The 23,960-nt window shown below is 44.7% G+C and overlaps 1 protein-coding gene across 1 annotated transcript in view; it reads right to left on the bottom strand.

Moving 5' to 3' along the window:
• Positions 1 to 1,306: 1,306 nt before the first annotated feature.
• Positions 1,307 to 23,960, bottom strand: part of CRISPLD2 (cysteine-rich secretory protein LCCL domain containing 2) — a 24,029-nt gene continuing 1,375 nt past the window's right edge. The window contains exons 2-14 of the mRNA XM_009698154.1: positions 19,626 to 19,744; positions 17,470 to 17,602; positions 17,230 to 17,345; positions 15,102 to 15,202; positions 13,349 to 13,507; positions 12,451 to 12,511; positions 11,574 to 11,640; positions 10,477 to 10,607; positions 10,283 to 10,326; positions 9,261 to 9,333; positions 8,496 to 8,571; positions 3,690 to 3,823; positions 1,307 to 1,511 (exon numbers count right to left, since the gene is read on the bottom strand). Of these exons, the coding sequence (XP_009696456.1) occupies positions 1,457 to 1,511; positions 3,690 to 3,823; positions 8,496 to 8,571; positions 9,261 to 9,333; positions 10,283 to 10,326; positions 10,477 to 10,607; positions 11,574 to 11,640; positions 12,451 to 12,511; positions 13,349 to 13,507; positions 15,102 to 15,202; positions 17,230 to 17,345; positions 17,470 to 17,602; positions 19,626 to 19,744 (1,269 nt within the window). The 3' untranslated portion in view covers positions 1,307 to 1,456. The remainder of the gene's footprint in view (positions 1,512 to 3,689; positions 3,824 to 8,495; positions 8,572 to 9,260; positions 9,334 to 10,282; positions 10,327 to 10,476; positions 10,608 to 11,573; positions 11,641 to 12,450; positions 12,512 to 13,348; positions 13,508 to 15,101; positions 15,203 to 17,229; positions 17,346 to 17,469; positions 17,603 to 19,625; positions 19,745 to 23,960) is intronic.

Consider the following 23,960-nt stretch of genomic DNA (forward strand, 5'->3'; position numbering starts at 1 on the left):
GATCAGAAGGACTCTGCATTTACAAGAACTGAAGTTTACGCTGCCTTCTTATGACTAACGAAGTCACTGGATGCGTGTGCATCAAAAGACAGATTTCTGTTTAAGACCAATTCTAAAAATTCATTTCCAATATAAAGCAGAGAATACTCTCCTGCCTTAAAAGAGCAGGTCATGCTAGGCCCTTCTCTTGTCTTGAAATGCATTTGGGTGCATGCTGAGACATAAAGAACAAAATATGAAATAACATCAGTACAACACCTATGGGTTTTGCAAAACATACCATCCTGGATATCAAATGCTCCTGGGTATAACATTTACACTGAAAGTGGGGATCTGTTGGTTTCACAAATCGAACAGGAAAAATACATCTACCCCAATTTATGCCATATCTTTAAAGTCTCAGAACTGCACAGACCACAAAGAGCTTCACAAACGTAAAGTGAACATGCTTCCTATGGATGCAACCATTCCTAGCAGAAATAAGATTTACTTTATCACTACTTAACTACTACAGATAAAACAACCAGCACTGCTGTATAAAACAATACACTGCATTTAACTGAAATTTTATTTGAAAAGGTACGTAATATAGGATGAGATGCGCCAGCACAGGAGCCCCGATTCACCGACTTTTCGTAGGTTGCCAGACTTGCAAAATACCTGTGAATGTTTGACCAGCAAACACTAAACCTGCTGTTTTGATTATGTGGTGGCCTCATTTTCTGCAGCAAGGATCTCCGCCACCATTTCATGCCCTACTCTAGTCCCCAAAAAACCTTGGCATCCAATCGACAAGAACGTCCACTCCCCAGACATGACACCGTTGTACAACATAGCCTAGCGTGACGCCCCAGCAGCCTTACACAGCAGTGCTGATGCATGCCACCTCGTTGGGAAAAGACCAAATTTCCTCTTCTTTTGCACAGAAAACATCAAACATACACAAAAACACTCTATCAAAACCGAGCCTCTCTCCAAAAGATGCAACTCTTAAAACAGTTTCTCATTTCAAAGGGTCCAGCGCCTGGGCAGGTGCTCACTTTTGAGTCTGCTCGGCAGCGCATGTCCTCACGCCCATCGCAGTAGGTGCTTCACACCTTAAAAAGGCCATTAAGGGTCAGGCCGAGATCCCTACGTCTGCTGTACGTTGAGCCACCACCGTTCTGTGTAGCACACCTCTCTCGTAAATTGAAAGTTAGAACAGTTTATCATTGCTGAATGCCCCTAGAGAAACAAAAACACGAAACAAAAAGATACAACGCTGAATGGGTGCGATGAGATGCGAACAGCTGAGTCAGAACCTGGTGTCTTTTTTTTTTTTTTCTTTTCTTTTTTAATTCCCTGAAAGAGATCGGCAAGGAGGGTACGGTCAGAGCTGATGCTGTCAGAGGAGCCTTCCTGTCTCTGGAGATCAACAGAGCACTCTCCCAAAGAAACCTGCACCTTCCCTGGGAATTTACGGCTTCACAGCAAAGATTCGGAAAGCGTTTCCATCTGAAGGATTCTTCAAGCTGAAGGAAAAAAAAAAAAAAGAAAAAAAAATTAATGAACCAAATGCAGGCACTGCAGGACCCAAAGTGCGGTAGATCCACAGGCAACTCCGAACTTCTTTGGGGTGCACTGCTTCAGCACACTGGCTCTGTGCTGATGTGGCCCTACTGGGAGCAGGAAAAAGATAAAGGATGAAAAAGAAGAGGTGCAGATCCATGAGTTTGCCTTTGTTTTATGTTTTTAATCCAAATCCACAGCGCTAATGACAACAAAAGGAGCTGGGAAACAACAACTTCTCTTACAGTGCTAGCTTTTATCCAAGGAACACTGTGCTCCCTTATGCAGAGATTTAGGCATAAAGAGGAACATCTTTTCCTTAAAAAAAAGTTGTCAAACAGGCTGGCAGGTTCCCAGGGCCTGTCTGGCCCTTCTCCCATGCTGGCAATGGGAGCAGCCAGATCAGCTCATGTTAAATGACAATAAATACGGATATTGATTTTCCATCTGCAGAGGTGTCCCCGACCGCTCCGACTGCGAGCTGCTGAGGGCGGCTGTGTGCATGGGGGCACTTCTGTTCCCAGCTCCTCTTTCTTCAGCCCTGCTAGGCTGCAAAACCCCAGGAAAAAAAAAGCAAAATTTCATATTCCTGCAAAATAAACATTCCAACAAGGGTAAAGACTCAGCAAATCTTAAGGGCAACCTTTTCCCATACCTGTTTGGGTATGTATCTTTACCAAAGGTTATTTCCACTGTCCTAAGGGGTAAAGTTTTCACCTTGATCTTTGAAAAGCTATTTCACTGTCCAGGAGATCTCACAGCATGAATGTGCTCTTTATTGATGAGTGTAAATGACATGTTCCAAACCTTCACGCTCATCCCTGTGTCTTTGGTTTCCCTCGCCTCCTATATCAGCACTGGGAGCTCATATTGCACGGCACTGCTAGTGGTAGAGTTTATTCTTAGCTGGGGCTGAGTTTGCCATCCAAGTAAAAAATTGTCTGTTACTATAAAAAATAAGTGAAACTAAGACAGAGATAGAAGAAAACTTAGACAAACAGGAGATTTGTCACCTAAATCCCATCTACCAAATTGCAAATCACAGAACTGCAAAATGCTGTTCGTGACAGATCTATACTAAAAAAGTCCATATTTAGAATCATAGAACGGTTTGGGTTGGAAGGGACCTGAAAGATCATCTACGTCCCTTTAATGCCTATTGCTTTCCTGTCTTAGTTTATTTTTATTTTCTGAGATGCTCTACAGCTTTCTGGGATACCCATTATTAGAATAAAAATAGCAAACTTCTTTGAATTTCTTATGGTAATTATAAAAGAGGACCTACATAGAGCAGGCAGAGCCATGTTAGTAGTGGCCAAAAACCCCCATAAATAGAGGGAAATTCTATGTTTGCAAAGATAGCCCTCAGAAATCAGCACCATCACATTAATATCTGAAAAAATACGTCACAGATCGAATCAGAAGTTTCCAATTAAAAGGATCAGAAGTTTCCAATTAAAAGGACTGAATGAGCAGAGGCTTGATCATTGCGATCATCCGGAGGTGCAGGATTTTGGAAGCACTGATTTGCAATTGTTCACTGAAACCCGCAAGGTCGGCCCAAAAGAAACTATAAAAAAATTACAAGGGTGGCAAATCCATCTTCAAAAACTGTTTGATGGTCTCTCAAGAGGTTAATTTACTCCCACTTTTTTCAAAGAGAATAGAGGAAATCAGTTAACAAATACAAATGCATCCCACACCCCAGAATGGAATGGAAAAGCCAATTATAAGCCCCAAAGCATGACCTAGACTGAAAGTTGCAGAAATACCCGTGCTTATCTTTTAACGTGTTTAACACACCCACCAAAATGTATTAATACGGACTCATACCGTAATAAAATAAAACAAGGCAAACACACACACCAAAATGTATTAATACAGACTCATACCGTAATAAAATAAAACAAGGCTTAACAGTATTTCACACCTTTCACACCAATCTGAAAGCAGCTCCTCACTTGTGGAAGGTAAGAGCAGGACAACACGCTCTATTTGTTTGGGTCTCAAAATTCAGAGTGACATTGTTAAGTCACGTATTTCCAATCCACTAGCCTTTCTAGCTGATACCTGCTGACTTTGACATACAACTGAACACACAGTTGAGAATAAGAGGAAAGTACAATAAAAAAAAATCCCACCTCTCAGACTGGACTCCGTTCTTTAAGGAGCCAACGTAACTTTTCTTCTTTTCTACAGGCATCACGTCCACAAAACCACCTCTTTCATCTGAAATGACTCCTGCGTGGACTGCAGTTTTGCAGATACTGGAGCTCTGAAAAATATTAAATTATTTTGACTTAAAAAGTGTCTATATTTTATATCTGGAGATTTACCAGATCCATAAATATCAAGGAAAACTGGGGAGGGGGGAAGTGAAAAAGCTATGAAACAGATCTGTCCCTTTTATGGACAGACTAGGGATAAAAGATGTCATGGATCGGATCTCGCAGGTATGTCACAAGCCCTGGCTGCAAGATCATCCACCACCACCGCAGAGGACAAGCAGCCTTTCCACCCCTCTGGTCTGCAGTGGAGCTGCACCTGGGAGATTATCCAGGGCCAAAGCTGAGTTGAGAACAACTTCCCAGCCAGCACCTCTTGGGTCTGCACCAGAGAAACCGCTGCGGTGAAACTCTTTGCTAGTGACCAGCCACCTCAGCAAAGTTTATTCACCCAGTTGCTTGAAAACCAGACACTTTTCCTGAACCAAGGTAAATGACCACCAATTATCCAGGACAGTTCACATCCTTCTTTCTAGGGAAAACAGAAGGACTGCACCCATTGAGTGATGTAGTTTTTGGACAGACATTACCCCGTAAGACAACACCAAGTATGGAGGGAGATTAACACTTCTGAAAAGACTAAAGCTTCTCTATTGCATAGCGCACTGTTGCCCTGCTCTCCGAGATGTGCAGAGTCAGAAGAGCTGGAGGAACACAAGACACTAACAACTGATGACTAAGCTCCCAAAGCATCCAGAAAAGAGAGCAAAAGCAGAGAAGGCTTAAGCATAGTATAAACTTGGCCATCAGCTCTCTAGAGGACTCACATACAGCAAGCTGGAATAACAAAAAGCAAAAACCAGCTTTACACAGGGAACCGCAGCAGGTGAAAACCCCAACCCCATAAACTCCCTGATCACTGAAAATCGAAGTACCACAAAAGCAATGCCAAGGGCAAATGTTCCCGTCGTGTCCGTACAACACGGACCGTGCTGTTTCATTCTCGCAGCCATATATGGCAAGATTGCCTTGTCCCCTATATATATTTATCACTTTGGATGGCCTATCTCTTGGCAGCTCTCTGAGTTTTGAGTGCCAATTTGGTATTTTGCTTCTATATATGGTCAAGGGAGCAAAGGAACGCTGTGTTTGGAAGATATGCTGTGAATTCACCCTAGTATGTGGTGGGAAATCTGTAAATCTAGAACTGGCTCGTAAAATTAAACTGTCCTGAAGCAATTTGCAACACTGTCCACTGGGAGACATCCTGAACAATGTTCTTTTCAAGGCAGTCCTGGTTTTTTCCAGGACTTGCTGTTCTGCCGCTTACTCAAAGATCTGACCAACAGGCTTTTTGCTGCCTTAACCCAAACCTCCTCTTATCACTCTGTTGGATTACAGCCCTTTTATATCCCAGGCCAGGCGTCGCTTTGATGAATTGATCGCAGAGCTTTTGGAAGATGAGACATTACAAGAACAAGGCCTTCCCCTCAAACTCAGAAGTAAAACAGCTGCGTGGACAACGCAACAGCTTTCCATGGTGTAGTCCCTTGGGATGCTCTGAGAGCATTTCCTGACCAAGTGGACTCCGAGGCATACACCATAAAATGATAATACTTTTTATAGTGGGTCATTAGCAATAGTCTGTGATGATGAGTTTAATCACCCATAATTTCCTCATTAGTGTGACTGGTTTAATCATTAAGTTCGTATCTCCTGAGAGCTGAGCACACCCAACTTGGTTTGCTCTGGTGATAAAACATGTGCCTCCTTATGCAGGTGATCTATCCTCCTCCAACTAATTGCTGCACAACTGTGGATAAAAGACCTTATCTCAAGAACAGAGAGTCGTTTTTCTCTCCTAGTTCGACAGGGCTCCTGACCAGGGATGGGGATGGGTTTTCTTGCAGTCTTATGTCACAGTAGGAGCCAGGCAGAGTGACAGATGACGGCTTCTCATGAAACTTAAAAGCTCTTTTACAGCCTTGATAAAGACCCCCAGGTGTTTACACAGCTCCAGCATCACCCCAGAACTGGTCCTGTCCACAGTAAGAAGAGATGAGTTTTATTTCCAAGGCACAATCATGTATTCACAGAATTTTTTTTATCCCCCCCCCGCCCCCTTTACGTGGCAGTGTAAAGAACTTTGCTGCAATGTGCCACCAGGGAAAAGGTAACAAATTTTCTGTTCCCCAGCCAGCTGCTTCTCCCCACAAATTTCAGCCCCGGGAGGATGCTGGATATGTCCCCCCTGTGCCCCCAACGTGCCACTTCAATCTGCAAACCCTGCATGCAGGCAGCAAGTCTGTTCTCACCAAAAAGCAATGCCATTCGGTGGAAAGACCTGGGATTTGGGCACCAACTTTTCCCATAGCGTATCTTCTTGCATTTCCTTCATTCACCCCAAAATTTAAGACTCCTCCACGGTCTTACTAATTTCACCATGAACAATTCCCTGCACTGCTTTTTAAAGCAAAGGTTGCCAATATCTATTTACGCTTTAAGCCACCAGGACTAGCCAGGGGATAATCTTACAAGCATGCGATCCAAGATAATTTTATAATGATGAGTAAAAAAAAAAAAAAAACAGTCCGATCAGAATGCATTTAAAGTGGGTAAAAATCCCTTAACACAAACCGAGATAGTGGTTTCTATGCCCCTTGAATAAAAATAAGAATTACGCCACAAAAGCTGCCAATTCTTTGTGTCACAGCTTTGTTCTTTGTGGCAAAACAAACTTTCAGAGGCCTTCCTGGGACTGTGTAAATGTGAATGCCATCTCAGCCCAAAAGCACAGTGAATCACGTCCTTACACAGACTAGCCAAGCATTTTTGTCATCATAGCTCGGTCTATCAACCCCTTACCTGCCACAGCATTTAGCAAATCAATGTTTTGGAGAAGATGCGAAAAGCCCAGAGGACACCTTGCAGGGAGTGCAGACTGGAAATGGGGCAAAATGCTTCATTCTCTTCTAGATAACTTATTGAAGACGACACAGCTGGAGCAGAAGTCCCTCCAGGGCCATGAAGGTGCCTCTCTAGAGATGAAGCCCTCCCAGAAGACTAGCACTTGTCTCATCCAGCTTCTTGCCTCCTGTAATTATTCCTCAGCCACGGGCTCGGGTTAATTCGGAGCATCCCTTCCTGGAGAGCACCCAGCACAGCCCGTGCTCCCTGGGAAAAGCCGGTGCCCCAACGCTCCCTGCACAGCACGCGCGTTTTTCTCCTCAGCTTTCCAGCCTGAGCATTTCTCAGCATCAATACCTCTCCCTTTGCAGCACGTTTCACAGCCACCTCCAACTCCTTTTTTTCCCAGCTGGTTTCACCTGCTTTTGCAACCTCACACTCTCACAAAAACCTAAATGCTTTCCTTAGTACACCCACATCGCCCTATTAGTACAGTAGTCCAGAAACAGGTTAACCAAATCCTCTGGGAGGCGGCCAAATACTTACTTTTTTTTCCCTATTTTATTTTTCTCCCAAATCACAGTCCATGCCCCCGTTTATGAAACAATATCCAGGGGGTACGGTAGGAAATGGAGCTTGCAATTCATTAAAGGACACTAACTCTTCTGCATCAGTACAAATCAAGAAACAATGGCAGCCCAGGATGCTGGTCCTCGCCTAATACCCTTGTAATCACAGGCCCCGTTTGGGGTAATCTGAGGTAGTTTTGTCCTCAGCAAAAGAGAGAAAACTATTTTCCATTTCCTGCAGGTCGGAGCATGCACAGAGGCGGGTACCGTGCGGTGGCAGCTGCCCGATGAAATTGCACGTGAGCAAACCTGTTCGTGCAGCTCTACCTTTAAAAAAACATTGGTCTCAAGTAAAATAAAAAATGGTGGTGTTTCTTTTTTTTTCATAAATTGCTTTCCCTAAATTATGGTATGATTTCTGCAGGATGTTTTTTCTCAGGAGTCTGCAAAGCTCCATGGTGACCCCAAGCTGGGGGTTCACAATCTGCTGACTGCTTCCCCCAGGCCTTCAAAAAGCATTTTCCTACAGGCTACACACCAGCCAGGGAGCTGGCATTTCTAAAGAGAATCTCTGATGGGGGGGTGGGGAAGAAAAAGACAAAAAAAGGCACCCGCAAATGGAAAAACGTTGAAACCCAGTTTTTAGAGGCCTAATATTAAGAGATTTCAAAAAAATGACTCTTTGTCTAGTTTTTGCCCAGTTTCAGCATCAAGTCTCTGCTCATCCCCATCAGCAGAGTTTAGAAAAACAAACCAATAAAACCAACTTGCATGCTTTCTTTCCACTGCTCTGCCCTGTGTCCCCACTGTTCAAAAACGCTGTTCAGCTCCCAGAAAGAAGACAGGGGAGGTGGAAGAAGGTCAATTTTTGCCAACTATATAGTGTGCTGGTATATAATAAAAGCCCTTTGGTGCTCATCTGTAGATCCCAAAACACTTGGCAAAGGCAGACAAGGGCTACCATGGTTTCACAGCTATAACCCATACGGCATGGAGCGGTTAAGTGACCTGCCCAAGTCCATAAGAATAAGTCAGTGTCGGAGAGTGGAAAGGCTCCCCAAGCCCCTTGACCCCAGCCTGACGTTGTAGTTGTTGGTGCTACTTCTTCCTTCATCCCCATTGACCCATCCCCACATTGCAATGATCATGGAGAGTTTGATTCTCTTCCCAAAATCAGAGTACGAGCCCGGCCCTGCGATACAGACGTCGTGATACACGGGGCCATCAGGGCAAGGGGCATACTCACATCCGCATAGACGTTTGTGCCAAACACCGGTGCCCAGTATGATGGCTCATCTTTACAGTGGGCTGGACAATAAATCCTAGAAAACAATTTATTCATATTAATTCTTTATATCAAGGCTCGACAGGAAAGCAAGCTGCATTCTTGGAAGATTTCAAGTGCCTGCATCTGGTCCGCAGGTGGCAACAGCAGTGAATTTAATTATTTGTTCCCCTCAGATGACATTTGGTAGTTGCTGCAGAACTGAAAATAGAGAGGTTTAGACCAGTAAGAGGGACTGGTCTTTTATGACGTTTTCAAAGGGGAGCACCTATATTTTTGCACAATGCTGTGCATGTAATTATTTGCACATGTTTGTGCCCCTTGCCCTGGCATAACTTACACCTGCACAAAGCAGCTTCCTAAAATGAACTTCTTCCATGTTTTAAGGTGGAAAGGAAAACCACATCCAAAAAAACAGCAAGTGCAGGCTGATAAAGGCAGAGCGTGAAGTTGGATGCTCATGCATAGGGGTGTGCTGAAACAGGATCACGTAGCCTGCCTTATATGTTACTGAAGCGGTCTGAAAAAATATTTTCTATTGCGATACCAAGAAAAGCACGGTGGCAGGAGCAAACATGCCATTCCCAACCCCCCCCTCCAGTTCATCTGGTAAAATCAGCTCCAGTCCCACTAGCCCCCAATCCTGGGGACTTCAGCATCCTGCATTAAGCTGTCCCGCCTTGAAGCAGAGCAGGTTTAAGCCGAACTTAAGTGGGCTTGCGTTACCTTGGGCAATGAGTCGTTGGCTTTTTGAACTGGCACAGCTCAGCTACTGTAGTATAACAATCCAGCGTCTGCGCTGCAGAAATAAATATGAAAAGGCAAATTACTAGACCGAAGAGCTCCGGCAGCTGTAGAAAACACAAGTCACTCTCATGCAACGCATCTGGTGAGACCCATGTCCAGCTGAGGGCACCAGGAGGAAAGCTGCTCCCTCCTTTATCAGCAGCATGGACCCAGGAGAGGGCTGACCAGCTCTCCAGCAGAAATCCCGCTCCCGTACTACAATGTGGCCTTAACAAGGTCACAGCTTTCAAAAGAGAAAAGCAGTCGATTCACAAGACGGTGTATTTTTGCTACGGCTCCAGATGTGGAGTCTAAATAACCTGACACCTGTGGTTTTCCGTTAAAGTGGCTCAAGTCAATCTGATCAAAATGATGATTATATGGAGGAGGAGGAGGAATTATTCAAAGATATTCAGAAAGTGGGAATTGTTTAAAAAGTAGAACTCTGCAGTATTTATTTATATGCTCATAACAAATATGATGACTTACTGTTATAAACTAATTTCATTCATGTGTTTCATTATACTATTGCTCTATTATATTAGGTATTTTTTTTTCAGTTTTTAATACAGTATTTTTTTCAGTTTTGATACAGTGTTCACACTAGACTGAGGCTCTCATACAAGGATGGCTCAGCTTCCATCACTTTACTATCAGCAGTATGTGACACTGCAGCTGAATTTTGGACCCGGCCGTGATCCATCACCAGGAGATGCCGCTGGAAATGGCCCCGTTATCACCTTTTTCTCTACCTTCCTCTTAGATCCCCACAGAAAAAATGAGGTGCTTGATGGTGGAATTGCCCATCGTGGGTGATGGATCACCACTCCAGGATTTAGTTGTGGTACTGAACCATTTGACATGACCACTTAAAATGAAAAAGAGCTCTGTAAGGAAAAATGTTTTCAAGTATCCTGTAAAGCTCTAGCAACAATGGTTTCTTCTGAACTTTTAAAACTTACTTGTGACTTTGGAAACCATGAATGCATTTGAAGGCTTGCTTTTCCTGCAAAACAAGCAAACAAAAACATTTGTTCAAAAAAAATAAGCATACTGGGATTACTTGAATCACTGTGTCTACATGTGAGTAACAAAGATGACTGAACATGTGCTTATTTTTAAAGCAAATACAAAAACTTTTTCATGCAGGTAGTACCTAAAAGACTCCACACCGTTCCTGGTAGACTTCACAAAAGCCGGTGTCCTCCCCTTCCTCGTGATATCAACCAGTCCTCCTTTATTGTCCAGAATGCCATAATGAATTGCAGCGCGACATATGCTTGATGACTGACAAGGGCACAAATACCAATAGTACGTGAAATACATCTCACTCACAGAGCAACGCTGACCAACCGCTGTGCAAAAAATGAAGAAGAAACGAAACCAGAACCAAAGCGCCAAATGGAAAATAAGCCGAGTACGCTCCTTTGGAATCTGGTTATTAAATCTTACTCTTCCAACACAGCCTGATTCTTTTATTATTATTTTAAGCACTGCCGGGTTGAACGGCAAGGGTTTTTTAAATAACAAAACCGTACATTTAGATACAATTTAGAAGGAAAACAGCATTGGAAATTAATGACCGGTATGAAATATTTCCAGTTCTTAACGAAATATTCAAACCCAAAATACTTCTACTGAAACCACTTGGAGGAGTTGGCTGTCTGCAGTCACCGAAGTTGCAGGGCAAAGATGTATCATGGGCGATGCAGTCATGCACCAACGGTGAGAATGGGGAAAGCAGATATGCTTTGACACAAAAACCCTTTTCTCTCCAACCTTTCTTTACCCCAGAAGTAGTTTTGATGGGAAAACAGTGCCATGCTTTATTTATAAATTATCTTGCTAATTCAAGATCCAGCAAATCAGCCCAAAACATTATTTAGTTACAACATTTAACGGTGTTTTTCGTATAAAGTTTCTGTTCAGCGTGACAGCTGCCCACACCAAAGAAGGGATCTTTGTAAGAGCTGTCTATTGATCCCCATCCCTCACTTTCCATGGGTTTCATTGCACATTGAGGACATTCATAACAAAATCAAGTCTGGAATCTCTTTGCTTTTCCAGACTGCTGCTTTTTTTCCATCACCAAGATGATGAAAATACAGATAATCTTTATTAGCACCATTTTACAGCACCACAACTGGAGAATACGAAAAGCCAAATTACACTAGTATGGCTGGCATTTCCCATTTCTGTTATTACCACTAACTCCCCACAAATTACATCTATGAGCTATTAAAAGGTACTTACACTCTCATAATAAAATGTTCCAAAGATCTTTCCCTTACTGTACAAGCAGCCAGCTGGGCACAAATACCTAGTAAAGATATGTATCTTTGAGGGTGGCGAAAAAACAATTCAAGAAAAACAGACTTTGACTCTATTTCATTTAATAGTCATTCCATTCATTTCACGTAACTGTTCCATTTAAAAACAAGATTACAAAATAGCTACTTTTTAAAACAGTTTCTCCACCCTCCTTAAAAGCCCAACCAATATTTAGATTCTGTGGATTTGGTTTTTCTCCAAGTGATAAACTGTCCCGTTCTTTGCAGAAACCTTAACCAGAAGTTCTTGACTGACTGGGAGGGGACAAGCCATGAATTATTGGTCTGGCTCGGACAGGGATGGAATGCATGAAAAAGGCTCAAAAATGACTCTGCCAAAATTTACTCGATTATTTTGGACACCTGAAACCGTGGGTCATCACGACCGAATAAAATAAACTGAGTCACCTTATTGCTAGGCTTGGCTGAAGGCTTTGTATTAAGATAAATTGAGGATTTTTTTTTTTTTTAAAAAAAAAGAGATCTATCTTCGGACAGTGATGGAATGCATGAAAAAGGCTCAAAAATGACTCTGCCAAAATTTACTCGATTATTTTGGACACCTGAAACCGTGGGTCATCACGACCGAATAAAATAAACTGAGTCACCTTATTGCTAGGCTTGGCTGAAGGCTTTGTATTAAGATAAATTGAGGATTTTTTTTTTTTTTAAAAAAAAAGAGATCTATCTAGATAGTCACAAAAAATACACAGTATAGCCTGTCCTATGTTTGTAAGACATGGACAATTTTTAGGCCATTTTTTCCCACAGTGCTCCGAGAGGTATCAATAAAACATTACCTGTTGCATGTTGAGCCTCTGCATTTGTCTCTCATCTTGGTTTCACAGGTAATGACTTGTGCTGGGGAGAAAAAATAAAATAGATAAATATTTTGAAAAGGAAAGAGACTGACACAGCCTGCTCACCAACTACAGAGCTGAGCAACCACCCTGCATCTTTCCTGGAGGTCTTTGGTGAAGCCAGATGAAATCTTATCACAGACCAACCCAGCCTGGAGCAGTTTGTGCCTCTTCACCTAAGACAGGTGTCGTTGGAAATATTAGCAAGGAAGAAACATCTGACAGCTGAAGGCTTTGATTTACAGCCCGAGGTCTGCAGCCAGAGCTCTCATTCTCCATTTAATTACAGACTCTCGAGATGCTGGTAGATAAAAGGATGCACTGGCTTGCCCCACTTTGTTTTCACAATAAGTCTCTTTTAATTAACAGCGATTAGAAAACAACTGAGGAAGTACTACCAGCTCCACAAATACCTTCAGAAGTCTTCCCAAGCAAGAAACAAAAAGCAAACAAACTAAAAAACCCAGAAAATCTGCCAAGGGGATAACTGCTGAGTGTGGAGTATTTTCAGTGGGAAATAAAACCAAAATTCCCTAAATTGATTACTGATTGGGGGACATTTGGTTCATTGATACTTCCTTGAGATGGCTTAAAAGAAAAAAATAACTATTGCAGATTGAAGAGCGGAAGGGACGAGTGGCTTTTGAAAGCTTTGCTCCCCACTTCTGGCAGGCTTCTGCTATAATTAACAGTGAATTTTCGCACAGATTACCTCCCCCTCCACTCAAACATCCTCCCAGTTATTTTTTCCCCTAGCCTCCTCGTCGCTTTCCATACCTTTTCCCATAGAGGTACTTTAAAACTTAATAGGAACTGGAAAAGAAAGAAGCTGTCTTACTCATGTAGGAGTCTGGGATGATTTTCTTGGGCTTGATGGGTTTGCTGGGCTTGCTCTCCGGAGGGTAGAACTGCACCGGCTTTTGCTCCGCCACCTGCGAAATCTCCACTTCGTTAGTCTCATCCGTCTCAGGGATGACGGGATCTTCGTAACGGTAATCTTGTTAGAAGAGGGAATTAAAAATAATTACAGCGTGTTCGTATTGATGGGGGAAAAGGTTCGTATTTTGAGGGAAGTGATTTAGTTTGAGGAGGATCTGCTTTTAAATAGTTGGAAGCTCAAAACTGCCCGTTAAATGCAGCAGAGAGCTATTGCCGGGGCAGGTGTGGCATCAGGAGGGGACCCTGCTCCTCTGCGCACAAAGCGGCATTTATAGCATCTTACAGTAAAGGTTTGAAATGAACCCCGCTAATTAGTGGAAAAAAAAGTGCTGATATTTCTTCTTCTATTTCCCGTACAGCTCTTTCTCTCAGTAGGAAAACACAAATTTGCTGAAGAGTGCATTCAAAAAAAAAGGGCCCTAGTATTTGGGAAGGTGGCTGAAACTTTTTCTCCTCCCGCCTGGGTTTGCTTCTCCAAACCACCGCAGGAGCACAGCTTCAGCCGATCCTCCGGTAAAGCACGGGTCCTACTACACCGTGATCCCGGCTTTAGCGTCTGCGGCGGGTTTATCCATTGCTTTACCTCCACCAGAGAACAAGCTGCCTGCTGTTGCAGTCGGGCAAAGGGGTTTGGGAAACGGTGCCAGCAAAATTCATTCCACTTGGCCCGTCCTACCCAAAACCCTGCGCCGCTCTTGTCCTCGGCAATAAGGAGGGGAACGATGCAAACAAAGGGATGAGGGATGGTGGCTCCGAGAGGGCTTTCTCCTCCTTGCTGTACCACTGGAGCATCCCATCCCCTCTCTCCCCACTGCAGCCCACCTGCACCCTGGGGTCCTCTCCCCAAACCCCGTAGGCTAAGAACGATAAATGCAATGTTGCAGCAAAATAAGCCTCTGCTTTGGGCAAGTCTCCAGGGAACCTGCCTGTTTCTAAGAGCCCAGTTCTCTGTGAAGCAAAACACGTGGGAGAAGAAAAATGCCCGCAATGGATGACCCCCAAAAACCATGCGTGCTGGGGATATAGCACTGCTTCACTGGAGTTTTCAGCGTTAATAGTATTTTTCACTCTATTGACCTCTATTCCAAGAAAACTCCACAGGTCAGGAAAAACCGTCCACGATCCCCTCCTCTCCTCCAAGAGACACGAATTGCTGTATTCATTTTGCAGCCGTGAAAGCCAAGGTGGGGAGAGAGGGAATCGCTTCGTCCCTGGCCCCCGAAGGGACGGTGCAGGCGGCCAAGCTCTGCCCACCCACATCGCCTCTGGCAAAGTGCCGGAGAACATTCCCTTCCCAAACAAACCCCGTGAGGACGGGATCGCTCCTACCCGCAGCCTGCCAGCGCTCAAAATCCTGCCGGAGCTTCCAAGCCAAACCCACGTAAGCTCAGAGCAGCTTTCCCCCATCCGAGCGCTCGCTCTCATTTTCACCGGGGAAAAGGCACCGAATCCGAGCTCCAGATTTTAAGCAGTTCAGGGCTTTTTGGTTTCAGCAGCAGCCACCAATTTACCACGTGTCGTGATGTCGAAATATTAAGGATGGTTAATTAAAAGGTGCATAAAGCTGCGGCTGCTTCTAATTAAAAGTTTCCAGGCATGTTTGCTCCAGCCTTTTCCCCTTATGAGGGTGCCCTAAGCCCCCCACCACCTACCTTTGTAGCAGAGGTTGTTCTGGCAGCCTCCTCCGTAGCTCGGCGGGCACTCGGAGCAGGGGCGGCCGGTCTTGTACGGGGCTTCACCGATCCAGTTGCCCCTGCAAGCAGAGGAGCAATGTGCACCCATCAAATACCCATCCAAGCCCCCCCAGACTGCCTGGCCCTAAGGGAATGGGGAAAATGGGTATTTCTGCTGTGCTCATCCTTGGATTGGGGGCTGTAAATGGGGAAAAGACCGTCTGTCCCCAATGTCTGTTCCCATTCTTTCCATCCCCGTGCTGCCTGTCGTCCTCCAGCGACAGCTCAGCGGCTGCCTGCCTGCTGCCTCCCTTTGCCTGACGTTTGCCTTCATCTCCCTCCTTCCTCAGAGCAACAAGTCTCCCATCATTTTCTGTAACACCCCCAGGCAACTGCATGGGACAGGTTGGAGCGCAGCTCTTACCATTTTAAAAGCTGCTCCGTTTTCCATCTGGAACCACTTCCAAGCAGAAAAACCCCACAAACACACGGACCCTCACGCCAGATCATCTGGGAACCAGAGCAGCACTTTGCCACTCTCTCCTCACCCGACCTGGCCATCCTCAAGTCCCCAGTTTTGCCTCTGGGGATGCAGAAACATTATCCTGGCCCAGAATAACTAAGCAAAGACTAAACAACCAGCCTAGGAAAGCCTTGTAAGAAAAATGTTCCTCCTCATTTCACCTCCAAGATGACAATTTTAGGGTTTTACTTAAATAAATTGCTTGCAATATCGCTTTTACGTTAAAATCGAATATAAATACTGCGATTTCATGTAAACAGAAGTGAATCAATAGATTACCGCATTTTCCTCAAGAAACTACCCAGAAACAAAAGCCATTTTTGGTGTTCTGTACTGCAAACTTTAGGGGCTGAGAAGGTTGAAGGAGCCGGAGTTCAGCCCGCGACTCCCAACCCTTTGGTTATTGCTCTTTCAGCTGTCTCCACCTATAAGGCCAGATGAGGACAACGCGCGCTGATGCCAAAGAGAAAAGATTAAGCAGAAACTGTAGAAACAGAGCGTTTTTCCATCCAGCAGCCCTGAATGGATGACGTGCAAATAGCCCAGCCTGTTGTGGGAGCTCCATGGGAGACGGCGCGATCCCATACGAGAAGCAGGTTATTAAATCCCACCAAACTACGAGCACAAAGTGCTCAGTAGCTAACGTGGGGAGAGGGGCTTAGACAACCCACCCGTGGCTTCTGCCTGGATCGTGCTATGAGCTGCCAGCTCTGTACCCGCACATCTTACTTCTCCGCGTTATTCTGCCCTACGATTTCCAGAAGTCAGATGCTCTCCGAGCCACTCCATTGGTATACAGAGATTTCCCTCTTTCATTTTGTTGCCCGGATTTAAATCGCTAAGGACTTGGAATGGGAATGTTTCTTCTATTAGCCATTAAAGCAGAAAATATTATTTGCCATTGCCAGGGAGGAAGCTTGTCCTGGATGTAGTAGTCAAGAAATGTGATTTTTCATTTCGAAATTTAATCAAACCATCGAGTTAACTGCATCGGTCAAGATTTAGCTATTTCACTTTTTTTCTTCTTTATTTTTTAAGCCACAGGGAGCTCATCGGGTCTGGCATTTCTCTCTTCGCATCTCCTTGCAGCGGGCTCCGGCTCGCTTTGCTTCCACCACCCACCGCTGCAGGGCTGGCTTTGCATGAAGCAGCGGTGTGTTTAAACCAGCACATTTTACAGGGGGAGGGTGAAAATATGTCGCGATAGGGCAGCCTATCCTGGCTGGGTCCAAAGGCTGCTGCCGGGGCAGCGCTGAGCGGCGTTAATCCCCATCCCATCCCCTCCCGGTAGCCAGGAGCGAGCAAACCTCGCTTGGCAGCGCACGCCAGCTCCGTCCTGGCCATCTTCTGCTCCTCCTTCCCATGGCAGGAACATCAAAGCTCCGGCCTGGCCTCAGCCCCTCATTCAGTTTTCCAGGCAATGCTCAGAAATCTTGAACCAGCTCTGTGCTGCCGTCTAAAGAGAAAATTTAAAGCCACAACCACCAGTCTAGACTGCCTGAAATCTCTTCCCCAGATCCCAGGCTAGTTAAGCAACCTGCCAGTTTTAGGAAAGCTGGAGAGAGCCCAGCTCATCTGCCTTACTTTGGCGAGTAGTTGCAGACCAGGTAGACGGCATTCTCCCAGATTTCTCCCCAGACGTTCATCTGCTTGCAGACGTTCACGGCGCAGCCGATCTTGTTCGTCGTGGCCCAGACTATCTGCAAGTGCAATACCGTTATCGAAAATAAGCAAGGTACCCCACCATGGGCACACATTGCGGTGCCAGCTGGGACATGGGGGGATGCAGAAAACATAGGTGCAAAAGCCTTGTGCCTCCTTTACCTGGGTGTAATGCGTGCACATAGAGCCAGTGCATTTCTCCGGGCACCACGGGTTGCACTCATGAGGATACGGGTACGAGTAATCTTTAACTTCGTCGTACCAAGACTGGACATGGAAAGCTGGAGATCGATACCTGAAGAAGCAAAGACAGTTTAAATCGTGAAGTTCTGGTAGAAGTCGTCAAACAATACCTGTAGCCTCCTGCCATATCGTAAGCTCAGATTTTTTAATGCAAGTTCTGCTAATTTTTATGTAAAAGTCTCTTAAGGCAAGTTCCATTCATTGAGAAGTTGTTGCTTAAAGAACCCAGTAATATGGTCTAAAAGTCAGGAAAAAAAAATTAAATGAAAATGTTAAAGTTGATTTCCTCCCCCCCCGCCCCCCCCCTTAAGATTCACAGCCCGGTCTGACTTTCTGTATTATTTATAGGTTTGACATGCCTTTCAAGTGCCGCTGACCTGAAATGTCCTCCTGACTTTTCCACACAACTACAAAAAACTTCTAGTTTGGCGGAAAGTTGTATTTTGAAAGTAAACAGAAGCTCAGGTTTGCCAAACATCTTAAACCAAAAGCCATCGTGTACCTATTTCACCACCAAGCAGTTTGCTAAATCTGGAAGTACGCTAGCAGTTAATACTGTAAGACCTTTGAGAGCCAGTGGGCTCTTTCACACTCACATCGCTCCGAGAGCTGGTGCAGAACAGTTGGTGCACTACACCCGTACCCCACCGTTTATCGCAGCAATTTCCCCTGTACCAAGCCCCGGCACCCGTCGCCCCTATTTTGTGCAAACCACGCACCAGATACCGCGCTCCGTGGCAGCACTGATGCTACTTGTGCTGTCCGGGGGAGCACCAACGGTGGTGAAGCTGCCTATAGAAACTCATATCCATTCTGCATCCTACGTACGCAGTGAGCAAACAGAGCAATCTGCAAACTCTGTTATCAAAGCAGAGCAGCGCTTCAAACCCACGGCTTTTTATTGCTTTCAACAGCTCACATGAAGCAAGGAGCCAGATACGCAAATGATATCATTACCAACTGGAGTTTGTTCTTTCAGCCAACTCCTCATTAAAAATCATTCATTAGAAATATTTTAAAAACATTAATCTCATGATGTCATTATGTGAATACTTTCCGAATCCTATTTTACAGGAGAGGAAATTGATGCAATCGAGTTATGGCCCGTTCCTGAAAAAACTGAGATAAATCTGATTTCTTTTTCCTCTCAGTCATCGCAAAGGGAGCAAGATTGGATCTCCCTCCATCAGTAACCCATACCCATCTTGAACGCTTGTAGGAGAGCCAAGAACAGCACCGTCTTTGGACTTTGTTTCCAATGGATTAACCGCTCTACTTTCCAATCATTATTCAATTCTGCCAACAAAAGCGGGCCCGATTTTTATATCGGGCTAAATTCACACCAGCGAATTTCCATTGCTTTCAACCAAGTTCTCCCTGATTTACCACAAACATAACTGCGTTTCCACCCATTAGGGCTCCCGAGCAAGTACAAAATGTTTGCTGTACAAAGCAGGCTTAACAACATACAAATTTCACCATGGGATGGAGAGGCAAATTCATGCGGAAGCCTTTAACATCAAGCTTTCCTAGCTGGGTTAACAACTCCAGGTTGAAAACCTTCCCCAGGAAGTTGAAAAAAAAAAAATTTGCAAAGTGTTTTCAGTAAAGAGAAATTAGGAGGTGGATAAATATTTCTGGGAAATACAGCAATTAAGTTCTGAACTAGCAGCTGAGTCCGGACATTGTTGCTGAGAAGCTTTCCGCCGGTTCCCAGCACGGTGCCAGCAACCCCCCTGAAACAGCAGATTTAGGAGCAAGGGTTACGACTTCTGTAGCTGCTCTCCGTGAGGAGAAAGGGTGACCTTGAGCACATTACAGCTGCGTTACCCAGAGATACAGACAAATGGAGTAACCCGCATCAATGTTGGTTTGCCGGGAACAGTCAGCTGAAGGTGGCTGCAGATGTTACGATATGGCTATAACCATTTCACCCAAGCAATAGCAATCCTCAGCTTTTCTCCCGACTCCCCAGTGCCCTACTAAGCATTGAAAAGGCAAACCTTTCCACCTGGCTCTAAAGGAGGATCCATAAAATGCTCTTTGCAACGGGCTTGTAGCACCCCAACTCTTACCTGCCCCAGTGAACTGCCAAGTTCTGTCCGATTGACCTGATGAGGGCACTAGGCCCATGGTCCCAGATGCACTCCTGAGCCCAAGCATGGGCTGATCTTTCCAGGTCATCATCCCAGGTCTTCAGGGTGTGGGGAGAGAAAAGAACAGGTCAACTTGTCATCTCAAGCTTCTTAGATCAAGAGACTCAACCAACAGCAGTTAGTGGAGAAAGACTAAATTACAGCTTGCCCCTAGTGTCTCGTCTGGCCTGTCCTTGCAAAGCCAGCACATTTCAGTGATCTGCTCTAACCTAAAAGCAAGTTTCTCAAGATGTCCCCCTGCCATGGAAATGCAGGGTACTAAAAGGTCTATTATTTTTCCTGTTTGATGCCATGCTTCTTTGGAGATGGTTTGCGTAGGTCAGCAGAAAACACACCTGGGAAGACCTCAAGAACCCATCTAGACGATTCATCCTAAAACACAAGATATTTTTGGGCAGAGTTTTTCTAATCTGTAAAAAAAAACAAAAAAAAAAAAACAAGGATGGAGATCCCAGAACTTCCTCATGACATCTATTTCTGAGATCTGCAAGAATTCTAACTCGCAGTCAGTGCTCTGGTGTGGTTCAGCACTATTTTCCATCCATTGTTCCTACTATCAGGATATTTCCAGTCTTTCCTATCAGGAGGAACTCCAACAGCGGATGTGCTCCTCTCCTCCGCTACCAACACTGCTGGAGATTTTTGGCGCAACCTCTTGATCAAGGGGTGTGGATCTGAGTCTCTCCATCCCATCTCCCCTTCTCCTTCCAAAATAATTGCTGAGTCCACCAATGGATGCAGTCAAATTTAACAGAGGTGGCAAAGTCCCAGAGCTCTTAAGCTAATATCACTCTCACTGAAACAGGGATCAGGTTAGAAGTGACAAATCCCATTTATGCTCCCGTTGAGGGAAGGATGTTGGTGTGAGATCAGTCCTCATTGAACATCATCCAGTTGTAAGCCAAATGAGAGCTCAAACACGATACAAAGGCAAACAGGAAAGCAGGTTTCATTGGCTCCGCTGCCCAGGAGTGTATTTGTTTTAAAGGCCAGACTTGCTGGACTCAGTAGACAGTGCCCTGAATTCATTGTGTAATTACTGACAGCTGGTCTATTCAGAACTGTCCTTAGAGGATAATTTGTTGGGATTAAAATATTACCGCACATTCCTACAAATAAAACCAAAGAGAAGAGCAGTGTCTCCAGCCCATTCACATGCCAGCATGAGATTGTGTCCTTTTTGGACATTCACCATCACAACCAGCTGGTCTTTCCAAGTCCCATCTTCTCCAGAAGAAAAGCAACTTCTGGTCTCAAACATATCAAAAGAGCTATGAGAGCCCATTTGGAGGACTGGAGGGCATTTTTTAAACACGTTTAAAAAACATCAAGTGCTCATTCCGAGTAAGTATCTGAACACAGTCTCGGGCAGTTATAACTGGGATGGGGAGGGACCACGTGTCCCTGGCTAAGACAACAGGAAAACACCGTGTCTCCTGGAACTTGGTGTGTCTACACTATCTTTGCAAGGCAAACATGAGCTCATCTAACTGACCTAACAGCCCAGAGCTCTCAGACCAGCTTATCATTACGCGTACTCAGCAACCCAAATTCCAGCAACATCCCAGAGCTGCTCTGAGCTCATCAGCTTGGCTTTGAACTGACCAGTAGCCGAGAAAATTCATGTCAGTCTGCAAAACCCCGTGCGGATGCAGCTCTGACAGACGGAATAAAGCCATTTTCCATCTCAACCCTCCAGCTCCTTGAAGGTATATGGGATCTGACCCACCACACACACATTTCCAAACCTCGGTTCAAGCAGACTATTGCAATTGTGCCTAAACACACAGCTTTTTGTGGTCTCCCGCTTTCTGCACTAGGCAATGACCAGCCACAATCCACCTTCCCATCCAACACATAAGCCACAGAAACTCTCCCAAGACGTTATGCGCTGCTAGTACTTCAGACTTTCTAGCAGAGCATCATTCCCTGCAGCCTCAAAGACGGAGATGTTCCAAATCTCCTAATTTAATGCGGAGATGTTACATGCAACAGGTCATGAAACGACAATTGATGTGAACATACGAGTTACATCTTCCTTTGATGCCTATGGGTAAAATAAATGAACTCGGACTAAAGATACTCAACAGGTAACCGCGGATGAGCTACGTCTTTGCACGGCTTTGCGCTTGATGAGTAGAGCAGCTCATTTCTCCAGGCTCAGATTACAAAGCCATCCCATTTAAATTAGAGCAGTTATTTGCCTCTTGGTTCTCAGACGTGAATGCGGTCAGGAGGCTGCAATTATTTCAGAGCAATAAAGATATTTTAAAAAAAAAAATAAAGATATTTCAGACTTTCCCAGCTACGCTTGCAAGAATTCTTTATGCCAAAAATTCAAAGCAGCATCTAGGATGACTACTGAAGCCAGAGGGGCAGCGCATGCCTGTGCTCAGGTTCCTTCTCAAGCAGAGACTGAGAAGCCTTCGGGTATGTGTGATTCCAAGTGATTTATCTTGGACTCTCTTTTTAACTCCTGCAAATTTATACCGGCCTTTCAAAGTACGGTGTAGACTGTGTATATAAAATACATGCATGGATACGCACACTATACTGCAATTTGTAGGTTCAGATTTAACAGGAATACATCCCACAAGGAGTCTACTTACTCAGCCTAACTACTTTGTAAACCTAACCCCAGACACCTGAATCAGAGTGATCAGGTTACTCACTCATTTTTCTCCTCAGCTTCAGCTTTTTGCAGTACTGGCAATTTACTTTTAAAAGTGGCCTGAGAGTCCAGGACTGACAAGGACTGGCAGAAGTTTGGATATGCTTTGCTAAGCCGCACCGAAATGCTATCCCGTCCTGACAGGGTAAGTCACCACCCCACAGTTCAGAGGAAGGATGCATACCTTACACATGAAAACAAACTATTTTCCTTCCAGCAATCTGTACTGAGAACAATTTTGTTTTATCCAGCTGTCTTTGAGGCCTCCGCAAGAGGAAAGTTTTCTGCCTTTCATCACTACTGAAAGGCATCTGACTAAGCCATCGTTAAAGGTCAGGATGTCTTAGGAACTATTAAGTCCTTTTTACTCTGTGTTCATTAACAAGGAGTTTGTTTTGGTCTTGGCAATCATCCACTGCCGTGACTGCTGTTATAAAGTCCAAACACAGAGTGGAAGTGTGGATCATAAAGCTGTCGGAGGGCTGAAGGTAATTCTGCACTTGACCGGCTTCGTCGGGAAGATGTACACTGCTCACTCATTTCCCATTAAGACTGAATACCTCTGCTAGTTCTCAACTAATGGTACAAACCCAGCAGCAAAACTGTTTCTTTCTTCATTTCTTCACTCCACTTTACCTTTATCCCATACGCATATAATTCCTTTGATCTCCAGATAAGTCACGGGACTCACTGCGTTATTGCTTTCTTATTAACAGCCTCCACTGACTAAAGTTCACTCTGTAATAGATAAATATATCCCTTTCCTGGAACACATTAGCTCCCCTTGTTACTTTAGATCACTTAAATATGTAAGATATGGAGCTGGGAGAAAGAACTTTCACAAGGCGGTGTTTGGAGGTTGATAGGCAGGACATGTTCTACCTCCTTATCCACAAATGAGCACTGCGCATCACCTGTGAGCTCCACACCGGCACCAAAGGAAAAGAGAAAAGTTTATCTACGGTACTAAAGATAGACCATCCTCTTAAATGAGTCCAAATGAGAAGATTCCCATGCAGAACAAAGGATTAAAGTGAAATTCACGTTCGGAATACACACAGCATTTCCAAGTAACGTTGGGTAAACACAAATACATGAAAGACTGATTATAGCCTTTCCAAGTAGCACCATCTTACACTCAGCGTCTGTCTTCACAGCATATAAGGTCTTTTCATTTATCCTCAATCGCCCATAAAAACCACTAGAAAAGCACACTGAGCAAAGGTAAATATAAAAGCGTAACCACGCTGCAAACGTAAACAGCAGTTGGCCAGTGGACAGTCCGCAACGGCAGTCCTCTCAGATCCTCAAGGCCAACCAAAACACATTTGGCTTTCTCATGCTTTGTGTTTACTTTCTGGAAATGAATCAAGTCACCTCTTCGCTGGCAGTACCTTGCCTGCAGGATAACGCGAGAGCCCGCTGACAAAGAGAGGTACCAAGCACCAGTTCTTAGGCATGCCATTTCTGACAAAAGTGGGACAAAAGACCAGCGGTGTGAACGCTGACGGGGACCAACTGATGGACAGCTGTCCTTCCTTACCGTCCCCTGCCCTCCCTCCTCTTTTCCTTTTCCCTACCGT

The sequence above is a fragment of the Cariama cristata genome, unplaced genomic scaffold (assembly GCF_000690535.1).
Source record: "Cariama cristata isolate BGI_N322 unplaced genomic scaffold, ASM69053v1 scaffold8414, whole genome shotgun sequence".
Taxonomy (NCBI): domain Eukaryota; kingdom Metazoa; phylum Chordata; class Aves; order Cariamiformes; family Cariamidae; genus Cariama; species Cariama cristata.